The sequence below is a fragment of the Penicillium paradoxum genome, assembly GCF_028828445.1.
Source record: "Penicillium paradoxum strain IBT 22861 chromosome Unknown utg000006l_segment0_segment0, whole genome shotgun sequence".
NCBI lineage: Eukaryota > Fungi > Ascomycota > Eurotiomycetes > Eurotiales > Aspergillaceae > Penicillium > Penicillium paradoxum.
In genome coordinates this window covers 2,892,107-2,906,461 of record NW_026643184.1, presented here as the reverse complement: position 1 = coordinate 2,906,461, position 14,355 = coordinate 2,892,107, and the positions used below count along the sequence as shown (strand labels likewise).

Here is a 14,355-nt window from a genome sequence, read left to right as displayed (position 1 = left end):
AAGAAATGTTCTTGATTATGCATATACCATCTCATCTGGAAGTGAGCAGTAGTTCTCTTTTTAGTCCGGACATACTAAGCATAGAATGCTATTACATCCCCTATACATATTGATTAAGCACTAGAGGTCTAGGTAGAGTCATTTTAAAATAAAACTGATTTTGATTATGAGCAGAGAAGAACGCTTTCCGACTAATTTTGGGACTGAGCAAGTCCCTTCAAACCCTTGTGGGTTTGACCCCCGAGCACCCTACTTCTTGGCCTTTTGGGCTCGCAGAGAACGCACGCTGTAAAACAGCAGATATGCGTCCTGGCGAAGGACCTCCGCCACACCCGCCACCGTCACCCGGTTGTCATCCATAAGCACCCACTGAAGTAAGAGATTAGCACGAAGACAGCCTGAATGATAGAAGGGATAATAACTCACGGTGTCATTCTCCAGGCGGGTGTAGGCGAAGTAATGGCCAGAGTCCATTGTGCCCTGGTGCACAATGACGGCGGTGAGGTCGTACATGTACTGAGACATGTCGACGGGCAGGCTGTCCTTCTTGACAGTGTACGGCAGCATGTTGACGGAGAGAGGGAAGTCGATGTGGCCGTTCATCTTCTCGGAGGAGTTGGAGGAATGCTCATAACGCTATACGAATGTTAGTCAATCCTTGTTTCGCGATCAGATGCTCGAACAAACCTTCAGCTGCATGCAGAGCATGACAGGGAGCTTGCGGATCTGCAGACGCTTTGAGGCCCGCTGGGGAGTGTTGCCGCATTTCTCGCAGTGGTAGGCAGCATCGGCGTGGAGGTCTTCAGCGGCAGTGAAGCTGTCCAGGCAGCCGATCAGGGTTCCCGTGGTAGATGAGCTAGAGCGACCGAGCTTGCGCTTCTTGTGCTGAAGCTGAACGTCAAGACTCAGGTCGGCCATGGGATCGTGAGTGTTCGTGGTTTGGCCGCATTTGTGGCACATGACGCTGCTGCGCAGTTCGCCATAGAACATCTGGTGGAAGAAGCACTCGCATGGCTTATCATAGCTCTCAACATGTCCGGGAGTTGATGAGTGAAGTCCGTTGACCAGGAACTGGAAGTACTCGTGGGCATCTTGCTGGCGGTATCCAGCCATGTCCTGTGAACTAGTTAGCCAGCCATATCGTTGTTCAACTTGATTCTCGGCGTACCTTGGATTTCTGCCAACCATGGTGAAGAAGAGTGGCTGCGGAGACTGCGTCGTTTCTCTCAGCGCTGTTGAACTCCATGAAGACTTCGGCGGTTGCACAAGCCAGACAATCCTTGATTTGGCATGTGTGGACATCATGGCCACCTCCCAGGAAGTAGGCATTCAGGGTGGGATCGTGCAGGAAGGCTTGCAAGATAGAAGCTTGGTAACAGGTTTGACCCATATTCCATACACCACGAGCGCCACGGTTGATGCATGGGTTTTTGTAAGCATTGTTCTTGACATAGACCTCGGAGGCCGAGTCCTCAGCCCAAATGGCTCGACCATCTGTCAGGTGTCAGCGGATATGAGTTTCAGAGTGGGCTGGAATGGCATTTCGAAAATGCTTCAAACTTACCAACAACTTCATACTTGCCAGCAGGGCCACGGAGCCTATCCAGGACATGATCATAGATAAAATCGAGACATTTCTCACAGAAAACAAAGCGATTACGAGACTCCATATCTATTATTGTTTGTCAGTATGAGATGAGGGCTAGCCTGGCCAGTGAGCTAACTTACAGAAGGCATGTCCAGTCTCGGCGGTATGGTCCGCTCGATTTGTGCTCAGGCAGACTTCCGGGCAGCTCAAGCAGTGATACTTCGGCTTGAGTGACTCCACAGTTCGGAGTCCAGTGGTCGGGACAGCGACCGTCTCTGGTTTCGAGAACGGAGCCAGCAATTGATATTGCTTGCGGAATCGATCTTTAAACTGACCCGCAGTTTTCTCGTCCTTGGAGAGAACCACCGCAAGATGTTCTAGTGGAAGTGAGCCGAGGCCAAAATCAGCGATGAGAAAGACCAATACTTACCACAGCCAAATGCTGCTTCCGAAAGCAGCTGGACGGAATCGAGGGTCGCCATGGTGAGCGACATGAGGATGATTGGATGGGATGAGCAAGAGAGATGAGGTTAAAATGAGAGGGTTAGGATTGATGAAAGTGGACACAACACAAATGATATGTAGTAAAAACAGGTTAATAGAAGTACCAGACCTCTATCCACGTAGAGTCAAGAAAAGGAGCTTGAAAGAGAGGAGAGTATCCAAGGGAGAGAGAAACGGCTGGTTAATAAGAGGCCAGGTATAGCCTCAAGGACTCCCTCTGAATAGGGCCAGCATTGCACTGTAGAAATATGAGAATGTGATTAATAGAAGAATGTTTGAACAATAAGACTCACGAAAGCAAACAAATAGGGACGATAGCAGGTGAATGGAGGGGAGCTATACAGTCCACCTAAGGTTGCGATTGATCTGATTCGACGTCACAAACAGTCCAATAGGACTTCCCTATTCACAAGCCAATGAATATAGATCTAAAAAGGACTAGTGCACGATGTTGTTGCCCAAGTTCCTCTCAACGCAGTCAAGAGAGGTGGTTTGCCATCGGGCGGTGGTTTTTCGCCTGAACCCCATTTACCGCCGGGCAAGAGATCGGACGGCAGAAGGGGGCTTTGTCTGGGGGTGAGGGAGCTTAGGTATTTCATTATTCATAATGTGGTAAAATCTCTATATTACATAGGAGAGAATGGCTAGATTCATTCAAGGGTCATTTCTATGCACGGTTCTACATGGGAATCATTATGAAAAAAAAAAGTATGCGCCAACCAGCCCACTGCAACAAAAGCTCTCGGTATAGGTCCAGCTCTTGGATACCAATAGACAAGCATGTAGCTCGAACTGAATGCCCCCTATTTCAGCTCTTTTGGGCACTCAATGGCCAGGCTCTTTACCGAGTCCCTACTCCTCTACCCCGGGGCAATGCGCTGGGACGCGCACCACGAGCAGTGCCTCGTGTAGTATACCGACTGCTTGCCGCGCCACGAGCGATGCCTCGCGAGGATGCTCGTGAAGCCGAGGCTGCACCATACTTGGAAGTCGGTCTAGAGGAGGTGGTAGTGCTGGATGGGTTCTCGACAAAAGTGGTGTCCGTAGTCCTGTGTCGCGAGGACTGATTAGCTCAGGGATCCGAGATGAAAAGTGTCGCGTCGCCTGTAGACTTACATGAAAGTCATCTCACCGTCATCAACCGGTCGGGTGGGTTCTGATTCTGCTTCTGGATAGCTGTTAGCAAACTCCATTCATCGCACCCCAGTAAATCTCATATAGTGCTCGCTGCATACCTTTTTCTTCTTCATCTTGTTTAGATTTCCTGAAGGAGTCTGCAATGGGAGCCTATTCCACACGAATTAGCAACACTGTCGCGTACTGCCATCATCGTCTCTATTGTCGCTCGACGCGTCTGCGATCATACCTCTGGGAAATCCACACAGAATGCATTCATATTCAAGCCGTAGAGGAAACTGGCGAAACTCTCGCTGAAGCGCGTCAGACTCTCGTGCATCAGCTGCAGATGCATGAAGTTTGCCTCGAGGTCCGCCATTGAATCGGCCAGCTCGGCGAACTGCGGCTCCAAGGCGTTGATGGCGGGTTGTGTGTAGCCTGCATTGCCAATGCTATTTCCATAAGCGTGTGCTTCCCGTAGTGAAGAGCGCGAGCTTGGGCGCAGGGGAGTCGTAGGCCTGGACGAGGGCCTCGGGCGCGAGGATGATCGAGGAGGGCCGTCCATGTTTGTGTTGCTTCTGGTGGGAAATGCGATCGCCTCGAGTTTCGAGAGATTATCAACCAATTAGAAGAGGCTTAATTGCGATCTCTAAATAGCGGATAGTGGTTATCGAGGTAGAGGTAGGTGGGTAAGTAGGAAGATGTGTGAAGTTGTTGATCCCCCCGCCAGAAAAGACCTCTCACACAACACTTGTATACTTCGCAATATAATGTGAGATGAAGATCAAATGTAGTGAAAATACCAATTACTCTTGAATATCATTCGCAATTTCGAATTAATCCATCACTCTAAACACTTGTTAGACGATCTTCCCCGCATTAATCGTCATATCCTTGATTCCGCCGGTCTCGCATTTTCTCGCTCCTCATTTCCCCTGCTCTCACTCCTGATATCAACTCAATTATACCGCTTATGCGTAGCTCACTCTTGCGCCGTCTTCATCCTCCGGCCAAATTCCCTGTTGCCCGGTATTCTTTTGCGCGACGCTTATCCACGCATCCAATAGAGCCAACGAAGGCTTCATCCTTTTGGTCCCTTACATTCACAATCGCCGTCGTTGGAGGAGGCGCTTGGCTCCAGAACAAATACTTCGGTCCCAAAGACACATCGACTATATCTGAGCCTCAGATTTTCCCGCAAGAATCGCAACAACACACCCTTGGAGTGATCGATACCCTCACGATGTCCGCCCAGCCCGCCCCCGGAACCGTCGGGAACCTTACCCCGGAGCAAGAAGTTAAGCTCAAGGAATTCTGGGTCTTGACACTCAAGGTCTTCGGTCTCACACTCGAGGAGCTTGAAATCCCGCAGTCCGCCGTCACCAGCAATGCCCCGGCATCTGCCCCGACCCAGGATAAGAAGAAGTCGAAGAAGGGGTGGGGCCTCTGGGGTCGCGCCGACGACGATACAAAGGGCGCTTCCTCCGATAGCCTCGCAGCCGGCGTAGCAGCGATCAGCGTGGCCGATGCCGATGATAAGTATGGCCAGTCCAAGGAGTACAAGCAGGCACTGGAGGATATGAAGCCCGAGGAGATCCGAACGGCATTCTGGAGCATGGTGAAGGGCGATAACCCCGACGCACTGCTGTTGCGATTCCTCCGTGCGCGCAAGTGGGATACCAAGAAGGCGCTGGTGATGTTGATCTCCACCATGCGCTGGCGACTGCTGGAGATGCATGTTGACGATGACATCATGTTCAATGGCGAGGCGTTGGCTGTAAAGCAGTCGCAGGGCTCGGATGCTAAGGAAAAGAAAAAGGGAGAGGACTTCCTCACGCAGATGCGTCTGGGTAAGAGTTTCCTGCATGGTGTTGACCGGGCTGGTCGCCCGATCTGTGTTGTGCGTGTGCGCTTGCATAAGGCTGGTGATCAGGACAATGAAGCCCTGGAGCGGTTTACTGTGTATACTATTGAGACCGCGCGTCTATTGCTCGCGCCGCCGATCGAGACTGCAGTAAGTACCTCGGTGGTGGTTATTGTGTCACAGTGGCTGACTGGTACAGACTATTGTCTTCGATATGACGGACTTCGGTATGGCCAACATGGTAAGTTGTTCATCTCTATGCCATTCATATTATATACTAATATCTGTCAGGACTACGCCCCCGTGAAATTCATGATCAAGTGCTTCGAAGCCAATTACCCCGAATGCCTCGGAGCAGTCCTCATCCACAAGGCCCCCTGGCTATTCTCAAGTGCGCATCCCAACGTCCCACAAGCAGCAATATTTTCTAACCATATACCCAGGCATCTGGAGCGTGATTAAGGGCTGGCTCGACCCGGTCGTCGCAGCGAAGATTCACTTTACGAAGAACCGCCAGGACCTCGAAACCTTCATCCACCCAAGTCAAATGATGAAGGAGCTCGATGGCGACGAAAACTGGGTATACAAGTATGTCGAGGTACCGGAGAACGAAAACCCCAAGATGGCCGACAAAGAGACCCGGGATACTCTGATGGCCGAACGTCAAGAACTCGCCAAGGAGATCCAGACAACCACCGTTGACTGGATCCGCGCCAGCTTCAAGAAGGAGACCGATGCTGCTTCTGCTGCCGAGGAGAAGCGCAAGGGCTTGATCGAGAAGCTGCGTGCTCATTACTGGGTCCTTGACCCGTATGTCCGGTCTCGTTCGCTCTACGACAGACTGAATATCGTCCAGGGTGAAGGCAAGATTAACTTCTACCCCGATTCGGAGAAGAAGGGTGCAGAGGGTGCATCCGCATAGGCTACGCAGAGCGTATAATTTGCGTATGTTGATTTTCAAGCTTATATGCTAGATGTCTAGAGTCTTGGTTTTGCATTTGATAGCATACACAGACTTTGTTCTTGTCTACTAGAGAACATATGAGCATTTGAGTATACATTGAACGGAGCAAACTCCTAATGAAACTTGGTCTGATTGGCTATCTATCTACCTAAAGGTACAAAGTTAGGAAACTGGGCGTGTCCACAATATTGGGCTGAGCACTCAAATTACCGCGAAGCTACAGCCTATCTTCATGTTCAGAAGGATCACACACTGTCTTTCTAGAGCATCTAGCCCAGCTGATCCCACCGCCTCTGCACAAGATAAAGAGATGCCGAGCGCACAGCTGTACAAGTGCCGGATAGACATAACAGTGGTGGCTACTATATCGGCAATGCAAAGCATAGAAGAAAATAGATAGTCTTCATTGGTATTAAAGTTGCTTACATCTCCAGAGATGGTCGAAGCCGTTTACATCTTCGACTTGATTTCCTCGTGGAGAGCCTTGAGCTTATCCATATCCGTAGCCTGTTGAGGCCATCCAATGGTCATACCCTCCTTCTCGTTGGGCTTGGGGATCTATGATCTTGTTAGTGCATGCTCTAGTGATTTCCAGCATAACATTGAGTATCCATTGGATCATGGAACATACCATGTGGAAGTGGACCTAGTACGACGTAAAGTGATTAGAACTGGTAAATCTGCAAGGGATGCTCAATTGAAACTCACATGGTCAACGACCTGGTGCGCAATGCGGCCGTTGTTTTGCAGAATGTTGAAATCCACAGCACCGCTGGCCTTGGCAATTTTCTTCGCGACAGGCTACACGAAACCCGGTTAGCTATGTCTCTCGCCACTGCCGAATCTAATTTCCCAGGGACCTTGCGGGCTTGACCCCAAGGTCCTCGAAGCAATGTGGTTGTCGATCAGAGATCGAAGACATGACTTCTTCGTTCCTCCTTCGTGATCGCGGGATCTTCTCTCGTGAACTTACCAGGATCTCAAGCAGGTCCTCATCAGGGATGTCGGTCAGCTTTTCGCCGTGGAACTTAGGGATCACGAGCTATACACCTTGTTAGTTTGCTCTTGAATCGGCTCGCCATCTACGGATTGGTGGTTGAAGGTATCACCGAATGCCGGCGTCCAGCATCGGGAGAACGCGGCGAATGCGGGGAAGAGGAGACGCGAGGAATACACACCGCATGGCCACGGCTGAGCGGCTGGATATCGAGGAAAGCAAAGACCTTGTCGCTCTCAAAGAGCTTGAATGAAGGGATGTCACCTATAGAGACGAGCGCGTTAGACGAAACGAATGACTATGACGTGGGTACGAATTTGGGGGAGCCAGTAGCTAGTTCAAAGCTACAGCTTTGAAACAGACGTACCCTTGATGATCTTGCAGAAAATACAGGCAGCGGAAGACATTTTGGTGTAGTTATCGAGGGTACCGGGAAATGAATGTAGTCTCGAATCAGGTATACAATGTAATTGTTTGGACGTCGTGTCAATTCCGAGGTCAAATTAAATAATCCATATGCGGGGTCAGAATCAAAATAAAATAAATAGCTGTCGTTGGGCCGTTTCGAACGTCGACCGTTCCGGTCTGGGCTGGCCAAAAACGGAAGAACATGGGTTATAGTCGACCAAAAAGTAAGTCTACCTGAGGAGTGGGACAGATTAGTGCAGAACCCATTTCTTGCCTTTTACCAGAGATGGCCGTGATTTGCCCACAAAACTCCTCTTATAAAATCTTTGGAACAACACTGCGACACAGCCGTCGTTTCTTTTTGGTTTTTGTTTTGGATGGTTGAAATCAGAGTGGACGATTTATGTTTTTGATCGCCTTATTTTTTTGCATTTCGGTGGCTGGGAGGTAGATATCGAGGCACCAAAGTGCGTGCTTTTAGCGTTAAATGCGTGTTTTTATAGAACTACCACCAGTGAGGCTTGAAGACAGTTTATGTTGTTAGAAGTTGGAAACGATCATATATCGATAGGTAGTCCTGCTCGATTACCACGTCGAACTTGGTGGATCGTGTCGTCTGGAGCCTGTTCGAGGCACCATTGGGTTAAATGATAGTTCTATATATAGTCAACGACAACCTGGCACTGTGTATGCCCTAGGTAGCTTGATTGTTGCAGATTATCAGTGCCTCTATGTATGAAAAGAAAGACTTATATCTATACTACTAGTTGATACTAGTGTGATAAAGCTATCCTTGTTAGTGATCTATGATATGTTATGAGGATATTCCAAGCCCGGTCAGCGAAGCCCTATCGTTCGTTGTACGTTGTATACATTGAGTGCAAATGGCTCATGGAAATGCCCAATCCACCACCGAAAATGAGATGATAGCACAAAATTAATAGGAATTTTGTGATGAGCATTTCAATAACCATTCAATAATTGCCTATAGAAGGATATGGTTGGTATAAACTGGTCATATTTAATAGACAAGAGCAAAGCTCGGGGAACATCCAATCACAGTCCGTGTGTTGTCAGATGAAAATGGTGATTTTACTTGACAGAGGTTGGAGATATAGCAGCCCACAAACTCCAAATGATACAATAGATTCCCGACCAATTGAACAGCCAAAAGCCATGATATCACGCAAATTCAAACACAAGGAGGGCAGAAAGAACAGAAAGTGGTCGTGAAAGTGGTGGCCCGTAGTCCGAATGCGGACTAGCGCAATAGTCCCGTGCGGTTCTTCCGACTTGACGCTGTGAAAGACCATCGCACATCACTACGCCCTTCTTGGCAATACTCCGCTCCAATTCGCTGGTCTCGAGAGATACACTCAGCCAGAGACCATGCAGAAGACACGCACTATCAACACTGCCCTAGGGGCGCGCCCCTTCGTGCCGGTCCCGCGGGTGCAGCTTCAGTTCCAGCGCAACATCCAGGATGTCCGCATCACCCGAACTGGCAAGCCCCTCCTGAAGGTCCAGGGTGGCCGGTAAGTGATCAATTGTGCTGTGCCTAGGTCTCATGTTCTGGCTCACTGACGCGCTGTTTCCTGTAGTTCCTCTATTGGAGGTAGCTAAGCCTTTCCATTTTGATCCGACGCCTCGGTCCCGATGTGCTCACACGATTCTAGGTCACACCGCGACAGTCTTTGGTGCCACCGGTTTCCTCGGTCGCTACATTGTCAACAAGCTTGGTAGGTTGAGGATCTACAGCACTGCAATTGGATCATGGACTAATGGCCCGCAGCTCGCCAGGGATGCACTGTTGTCATTCCCTACCGTGAGGAGATGGCCAAGAGACACTTGAAGGTTACCGGTGATCTCGGACGTGTTGTGTTCATGGTATGGAGTATTCCTCCAGTATAACACGGGTTGAAGCCTGGAGTGTGTCTGACCCCCAGTTTAGGAATACGACCTGCGCAACACCCAGTCCATTGAGGAGAGCGTTCGTCACTCCGATGTCGTCTACAACCTTGTTGGTCGTCAATATCCTACCAAGTGAGTTATAAGGTGGACCATGCATGGATGAACGCTTGTTGACGAGGGTTTCAGGAACTTCACCTACGAGGACGTCCACGTTGACGGTGTTGAGCGCATTGCCGATGCTGTTGCTAAGTACGATGTCGACCGCTTCATCCACGTTTCCTCTTACAATGCCCGTCGCGACTCGCCTTCCGAGTACTTCGCTACCAAGGTCCGTACATATACTGGAGAATTAAAAGAGTGAGAGTGCTGACGACCTATAGGCATGGGGTGAGGAGGTCGTCCGCAAGATCTACCCCGAGACCACCATCGTGCGACCTGCACCCATGTTCGGTTTCGAGGACAACCTGCTCCACAAGCTGGCCAAGATTGGCAACGTTCTCACCGCCAACCACATGCAGGAGCGCTACTGGCCCGTCCACGTAAGTTGCTCTCCGGAGATTCACACGTTGTACAGAACCTAACGCTTTTTAGGCCATTGATGTCGGTACCGCCCTGGAGCGTATGCTGCACGATGACAGCACCATCGGTCAGACCTACGAGCTGTACGGTCCCAAGAACTACTCCACTGCCGAGATCGCCGAGTTGGTCGACCGTGAAATCATCAAGAAGCGCCGTCACATCAACCTTCCCAAGGCCGTCCTCAAGCCCTTCGCCCACTACCTCAACAAGTACCTGTGGTGGCACACCCTGTCCGCCGATGAGGTCGAGCGCGAGTTCCTTGACCAGGAGATCGACCCTACTGCCAAGACCTTCAAGGACCTGGGCATGGAGGAGACCGCCGATTTGGCCAACCTGACCTTCCACTACCTGCAGGGCTACCGTAGTGCCTCTTACTACGATCTGCCTCCCGCCACAGAGCGCGAGCGCCAGGAGGACAAGCGGTACCTGCACGTGCTGGACGACCAGTAGTTTGTGTTTTTAATGTGTAAATAAGCCTGACTAGACTCAATTCGATTTCCTTGTGTTGGATGAAAAGTATAGCATGGAATATACCGTTAAAACAACCCTATGATATCAAGTTCACTGAAAATAAAAGTCATAACCAATACGTGGAAATGCCCAATGCCCAATATCAAAAACTCAATTCCCCAGAACTCCCCGCACTCGATAACATCATCATCAATCCCACCTCTTCACCCTCCCAACACAATGTCTCCAACCCCCATCCTCCTCCTCAAAACCAAGTCCTCCCCCAACGATGGCTACGAAGACTTCTTCTCCGCAAACAACTACACCCCCACCTTCATCCCAGTCCTAGAACACCGCTTCCACAAAGACAACCTCACCCAAGTCCGCGATCTCTTCGCAACCGGCGCCTTCGGCGAAACCACCAACAATGGAAAAGACAACAAGAAATACGGCGGTCTGATCTTCACCAGCCAGCGAGCCGTCGAGGGATTCGCCCAGATGATCGAAGATGAGAAAGACAGTCCGTATTCCCAACCTGCATATCCCGAACCCAATACTAGACCGAAGCTAACAATCCCCAGTCTCTTTCGATACCAAATCCCCATTAGTGCTCTACACCGTCGGTCCGGCCACAGCGCGCACGCTGAAAACGCTGCGCGATAAACACCTCCCCCACGCTACGATCCACGGCGCGGATACCGGGACGGGCGAGAATCTGGCGCATTTCATGCTGGATCATTATAACGCGCGCTACGCTGAGAACAAACCGTCTCTGCTTTTCCTCGTTGGCGAGGTGAGGAGGGATATCATCCCGAAGACGTTGATGGATGGATCACTCGGGGAGAAGAGGATAGGCGTTGAGGAGATCATTGTGTACGAGACTGGGGTGATGGAGCCCTTTGAGGGGGATTTCGGGGATGTGGTCAGTCGGGAGACGGGGGATGTTTGGGTGGTTGTTTTCTCGCCGACGGGATGTGAGGCTATGTTACGGGTTCTGGGGTTGGGTCCGTTTGCTGGATCTGGATCTGGATCTGGGGCTGCGAGGACTGGGAGGGTGTTTGTTGCTACTATTGGGCCTACGACGAGGGATTATCTGCGGGAGAAGTTTGGGTTTGAGGCGCATGTTTGTGCGCCGAAACCTAGTCCTGAGGGCATTCTTGAGGGGATTGAGAAGTTCATGGGTGCGTTGTGAGGGAGGTATATAACGTTTTGTATGAATATGGATGTATGTATGGGGAATGTGTAGGGCTGTACATAAGGCCGGAAGTACGAGATGAACTTGGAAATTGGGAGCGAGTCGGTTGTTTTTATTTGAACACTCATATTCATATTTCGAGTTGCCTTGCCTTCTCTAACATGTATCAAACAACGCTGTCAAATTAAATCGGGCGAGTAATAGGATCCAGCAGTGGTTCGGTCGAACAAATGTCATTCGAAATCGTGAAGCTGATTTACCGCATGATTTCCTCGTAGATCAAGACTGAGTAAAGTTAGTAAATGGATAGAACAAGGCCTAGTACTAACGCAAAAAGACATTGCAGAACCACTCACGCTTCAACTGCTCCTTACTCAGAGCATCCTTGTTCTTGTCGAAATCGAAGAATCCATCGGGAATGGGCGGCGCAGTGGGCTCATCTTCAGGGTCATGGTATGGCTCGAGGTAGGGGTGGCGCAGAGCCTCCTCGACAGTAATACGCTTAGCCGGGTTGAAAGCAAGCAGCTTCTCAAGCAAATCAAGCGCTGTGTCGTTGCTCTTTGGGAAGAGCGCGCGGAACGGAATCTTCTTCTTAAAGGGGAGGGAGCGGATGTATTCACGAGCACGGCGGGATTTGATGCCGTAGTAATCTTCCATAGTTGGTGTGCCGAGAACATCCAGGATGAGGGTCAGCTGGTGGTGATCTAGATAAGTGTGTTAGTTGTCATTGTTGTTGCTGCTGGTTCATAGAACGAATAGGGGCCATACAATCCTTGCCGGGGAACAGCGGCTTTCCGCTCAGCATCTCGGCCAATATACAGCCGACACTCCACACATCAATGGCCTTGGTGTATTCCTTGAATGTCAACATAATCTCCGGTGCGCGGTACCAACGTGTGGCCACATATTCTGTCATGAATCCGGAGTTATCATCGGTGGAAGCGGCCGAACGGGCCAGACCGAAGTCACAGACTTTCAAGTCGCAGTTGGCGTTGAGTAGAAGGTTGGAAGGCTTCAAGTCTCGATGGAGAACATTGGCTGAGTGCATTGCCTTGAGTGCACGCAGGGTCTGGTAGATAAAGTATTGGCAGTGGTCGTCGGAAAGATCTTGTGTGCGAATGACTCGATGCATATCCGTTTCCATTAACTCCTGCGGGCAGTTAGTAAATCGGGGATATCCTAAACATGTGAAGTTTAGACAGATGGTAAGCTCTGACGCACTTGAATGAGATAAACTTCATTGAATCCCTCGTAGTTCCGGGGCCGTTGGATATCCAAGATGGAAATAATGTTTTCGTGGTTAAAGTATCGGAGCAACTTCATCTCACGCAGTGTTCGCAGACAAAACATGGAGTGATCGAATGGCGTAATCTTCTTGATGGCAACCTTCTGACCGGAGGGCTTATGAATGGCAGAGCTAGATTGTGTGAGAGCAGCATTGACGGCGAGAATGGTACTAACTTACCAGACGACACCGTAGGCACCTTCGCCGATGACATCTTGAATCTCATATTGGTCGGATACATTGAAGGAAATCTTCCGGGATCCTCCTGAGGGAGGGTTTTGCTGACCCATGATGGTTCTTCTGATAGTCTTAGCTTTCGGATGACGGTCAGCTCTCAAAATCCTTGGGATCCAGTGAAAGAAAGATTGAAGGGAGTCCATGGGAAATTAAACGGACACCGGGGGGTTGATCAACATAGGGGTAAGTAGACGATAGCGCATCAGTTTGCGATTTAAAGTCCAGGGAACGCAAGACAAAAGTAAAGGAGGCTCATTGCTCGAAAGTCTCGAGAAATTCGGCCTGAAGCTCCAGCGCGACAGAACAAACGCAGCGATCATGCAGGAAAACCGGGAAACAAAGCTTACTTTCGTTTGCGCTGCAAGCGAATTGGTTATTTCGAAAGGGGATTCTGAGACTCTCGACGAGATTCGGGTTTCGAGGGCCGGCGAGATCACAGGGAATGGATAGATGAGGTGTTGAAAAAGAAAGAGGGAGATGGTTGCACGAGGGTCCAGGTGGTGGGGGGGGAAGATATGACAGGTATGGCGTCCAGGCCCAAAAGACCGGGGGTGGAGTGCGAGGCTCACGGTTTGATATGTCAGGTCGGGATCACTGTGTCAACTGAGTCCGGAGCCTAAGAACGTGGCCTGTTAGTGGGATTGCCAGTGATGCTGGGGCGCATAGAGGGGAGCCAAGCCGCTCCGAAGCGGGGTCACCCCCCTGATGCGGATCACAACGGGTCGGGCCAGACAGAGACTCACCTGGTCTCGCCTTGTTTGTGTGAAGGTAGAGAGGGAGGTAATAGGGGGATCAGAGAAAGAGAAGAGGTGAACCTGGAGAAACAGCGGGCCGTAGGGGAGGAGGTGGGGCAGGAGAGCTGTGAAGCGGCTCCAGTGATTCAGGTGAAACAAAGTTCGAGCATCTCCCACGGGAGATGGGTGAGCATTAAGAGAGAAAGAGAAGTGACCGCCGATCAGAGGCCAGAGAAGGTGTAGAGAGAGAGAGATAGACAGAGACAGAGAGAGGTATGTTTCTGAGCCCTGGACGCTTTCTGTGGTTTGATGGACGCGGAACCTTGGATCATCGGGAGGCATCTCCACAGCTACACGGGAGGTACTTCCGCTGGACTGGGGTCATCCTTGTAATCCCAGGTCGTCTAGAGGTACTGATCGAGGGATCTCCGCCACAGCGGCAATGTCTCTCGCAGACTGCGTTCTATAACCCGCGCTACTGCAGCCAACGAAACTGGTCACAATCACTCTCCCGTTCTATCGT

General features: G+C 50.4%; 7 protein-coding genes across 7 annotated transcripts; 3 read left to right on the top strand and 4 right to left on the bottom strand.

Annotated features, from left to right (window-relative positions):
• Positions 1 to 249: 249 nt before the first annotated feature.
• N7457_007485 (uncharacterized protein) lies at positions 250 to 2,082 on the bottom strand (the record flags this gene model as incomplete). Its single annotated transcript, XM_057178528.1, has 7 exons — positions 250 to 369; positions 427 to 636; positions 688 to 1,116; positions 1,169 to 1,494; positions 1,565 to 1,672; positions 1,729 to 1,965; positions 2,019 to 2,082. The coding sequence occupies 7 exons, from the start codon at positions 2,080 to 2,082 to the stop codon at positions 250 to 252; spliced, it is 1,494 nt and encodes a 497-aa protein (XP_057030272.1).
• An 851-nt stretch (positions 2,083 to 2,933) lies between these two features.
• N7457_007484 (DASH complex subunit DAM1) lies at positions 2,934 to 3,773 on the bottom strand (the record flags this gene model as incomplete). The annotated part of the gene is made up of 4 exons (XM_057178527.1): positions 2,934 to 3,141; positions 3,209 to 3,260; positions 3,328 to 3,379; positions 3,459 to 3,773. 4 exons carry the CDS (start codon positions 3,771 to 3,773, stop codon positions 2,934 to 2,936), a joined length of 627 nt encoding a protein of 208 aa, XP_057030271.1.
• Positions 3,774 to 4,181: 408 nt separating this feature from the next.
• N7457_007483 (CRAL-TRIO domain-containing protein) lies at positions 4,182 to 5,994 on the top strand (the record flags this gene model as incomplete). Its single annotated transcript, XM_057178526.1, has 4 exons — positions 4,182 to 5,222; positions 5,272 to 5,313; positions 5,364 to 5,463; positions 5,516 to 5,994. The coding sequence occupies 4 exons, from the start codon at positions 4,182 to 4,184 to the stop codon at positions 5,992 to 5,994; spliced, it is 1,662 nt and encodes a 553-aa protein (XP_057030270.1).
• Positions 5,995 to 6,486: 492 nt separating this feature from the next.
• N7457_007482 (HIT family protein) lies at positions 6,487 to 7,440 on the bottom strand (the record flags this gene model as incomplete). Its single annotated transcript, XM_057178525.1, has 6 exons — positions 6,487 to 6,594; positions 6,668 to 6,682; positions 6,745 to 6,837; positions 7,010 to 7,078; positions 7,215 to 7,297; positions 7,401 to 7,440. The coding sequence occupies 6 exons, from the start codon at positions 7,438 to 7,440 to the stop codon at positions 6,487 to 6,489; spliced, it is 408 nt and encodes a 135-aa protein (XP_057030269.1).
• A 1,390-nt stretch (positions 7,441 to 8,830) lies between these two features.
• N7457_007481 (complex I NDUFA9 subunit family protein) lies at positions 8,831 to 10,381 on the top strand (the record flags this gene model as incomplete). The annotated part of the gene is made up of 8 exons (XM_057178524.1): positions 8,831 to 8,976; positions 9,043 to 9,056; positions 9,118 to 9,180; positions 9,234 to 9,328; positions 9,393 to 9,484; positions 9,539 to 9,680; positions 9,733 to 9,891; positions 9,944 to 10,381. The coding sequence occupies 8 exons, from the start codon at positions 8,831 to 8,833 to the stop codon at positions 10,379 to 10,381; spliced, it is 1,149 nt and encodes a 382-aa protein (XP_057030268.1).
• A 240-nt stretch (positions 10,382 to 10,621) lies between these two features.
• N7457_007480 (uroporphyrinogen-III synthase HEM4) lies at positions 10,622 to 11,573 on the top strand (the record flags this gene model as incomplete). Its single annotated transcript, XM_057178523.1, has 2 exons — positions 10,622 to 10,901; positions 10,963 to 11,573. The coding sequence occupies 2 exons, from the start codon at positions 10,622 to 10,624 to the stop codon at positions 11,571 to 11,573; spliced, it is 891 nt and encodes a 296-aa protein (XP_057030267.1).
• Positions 11,574 to 11,832: 259 nt separating this feature from the next.
• Positions 11,833 to 13,151, bottom strand: N7457_007479 (mitogen-activated protein kinase; the record flags this gene model as incomplete). Its single annotated transcript, XM_057178522.1, has 5 exons — positions 11,833 to 11,861; positions 11,933 to 12,280; positions 12,345 to 12,726; positions 12,798 to 12,993; positions 13,042 to 13,151. 5 exons carry the CDS (start codon positions 13,149 to 13,151, stop codon positions 11,833 to 11,835), a joined length of 1,065 nt encoding a protein of 354 aa, XP_057030266.1.
• Between the last annotated feature and the right edge of the window lie 1,204 nt (positions 13,152 to 14,355).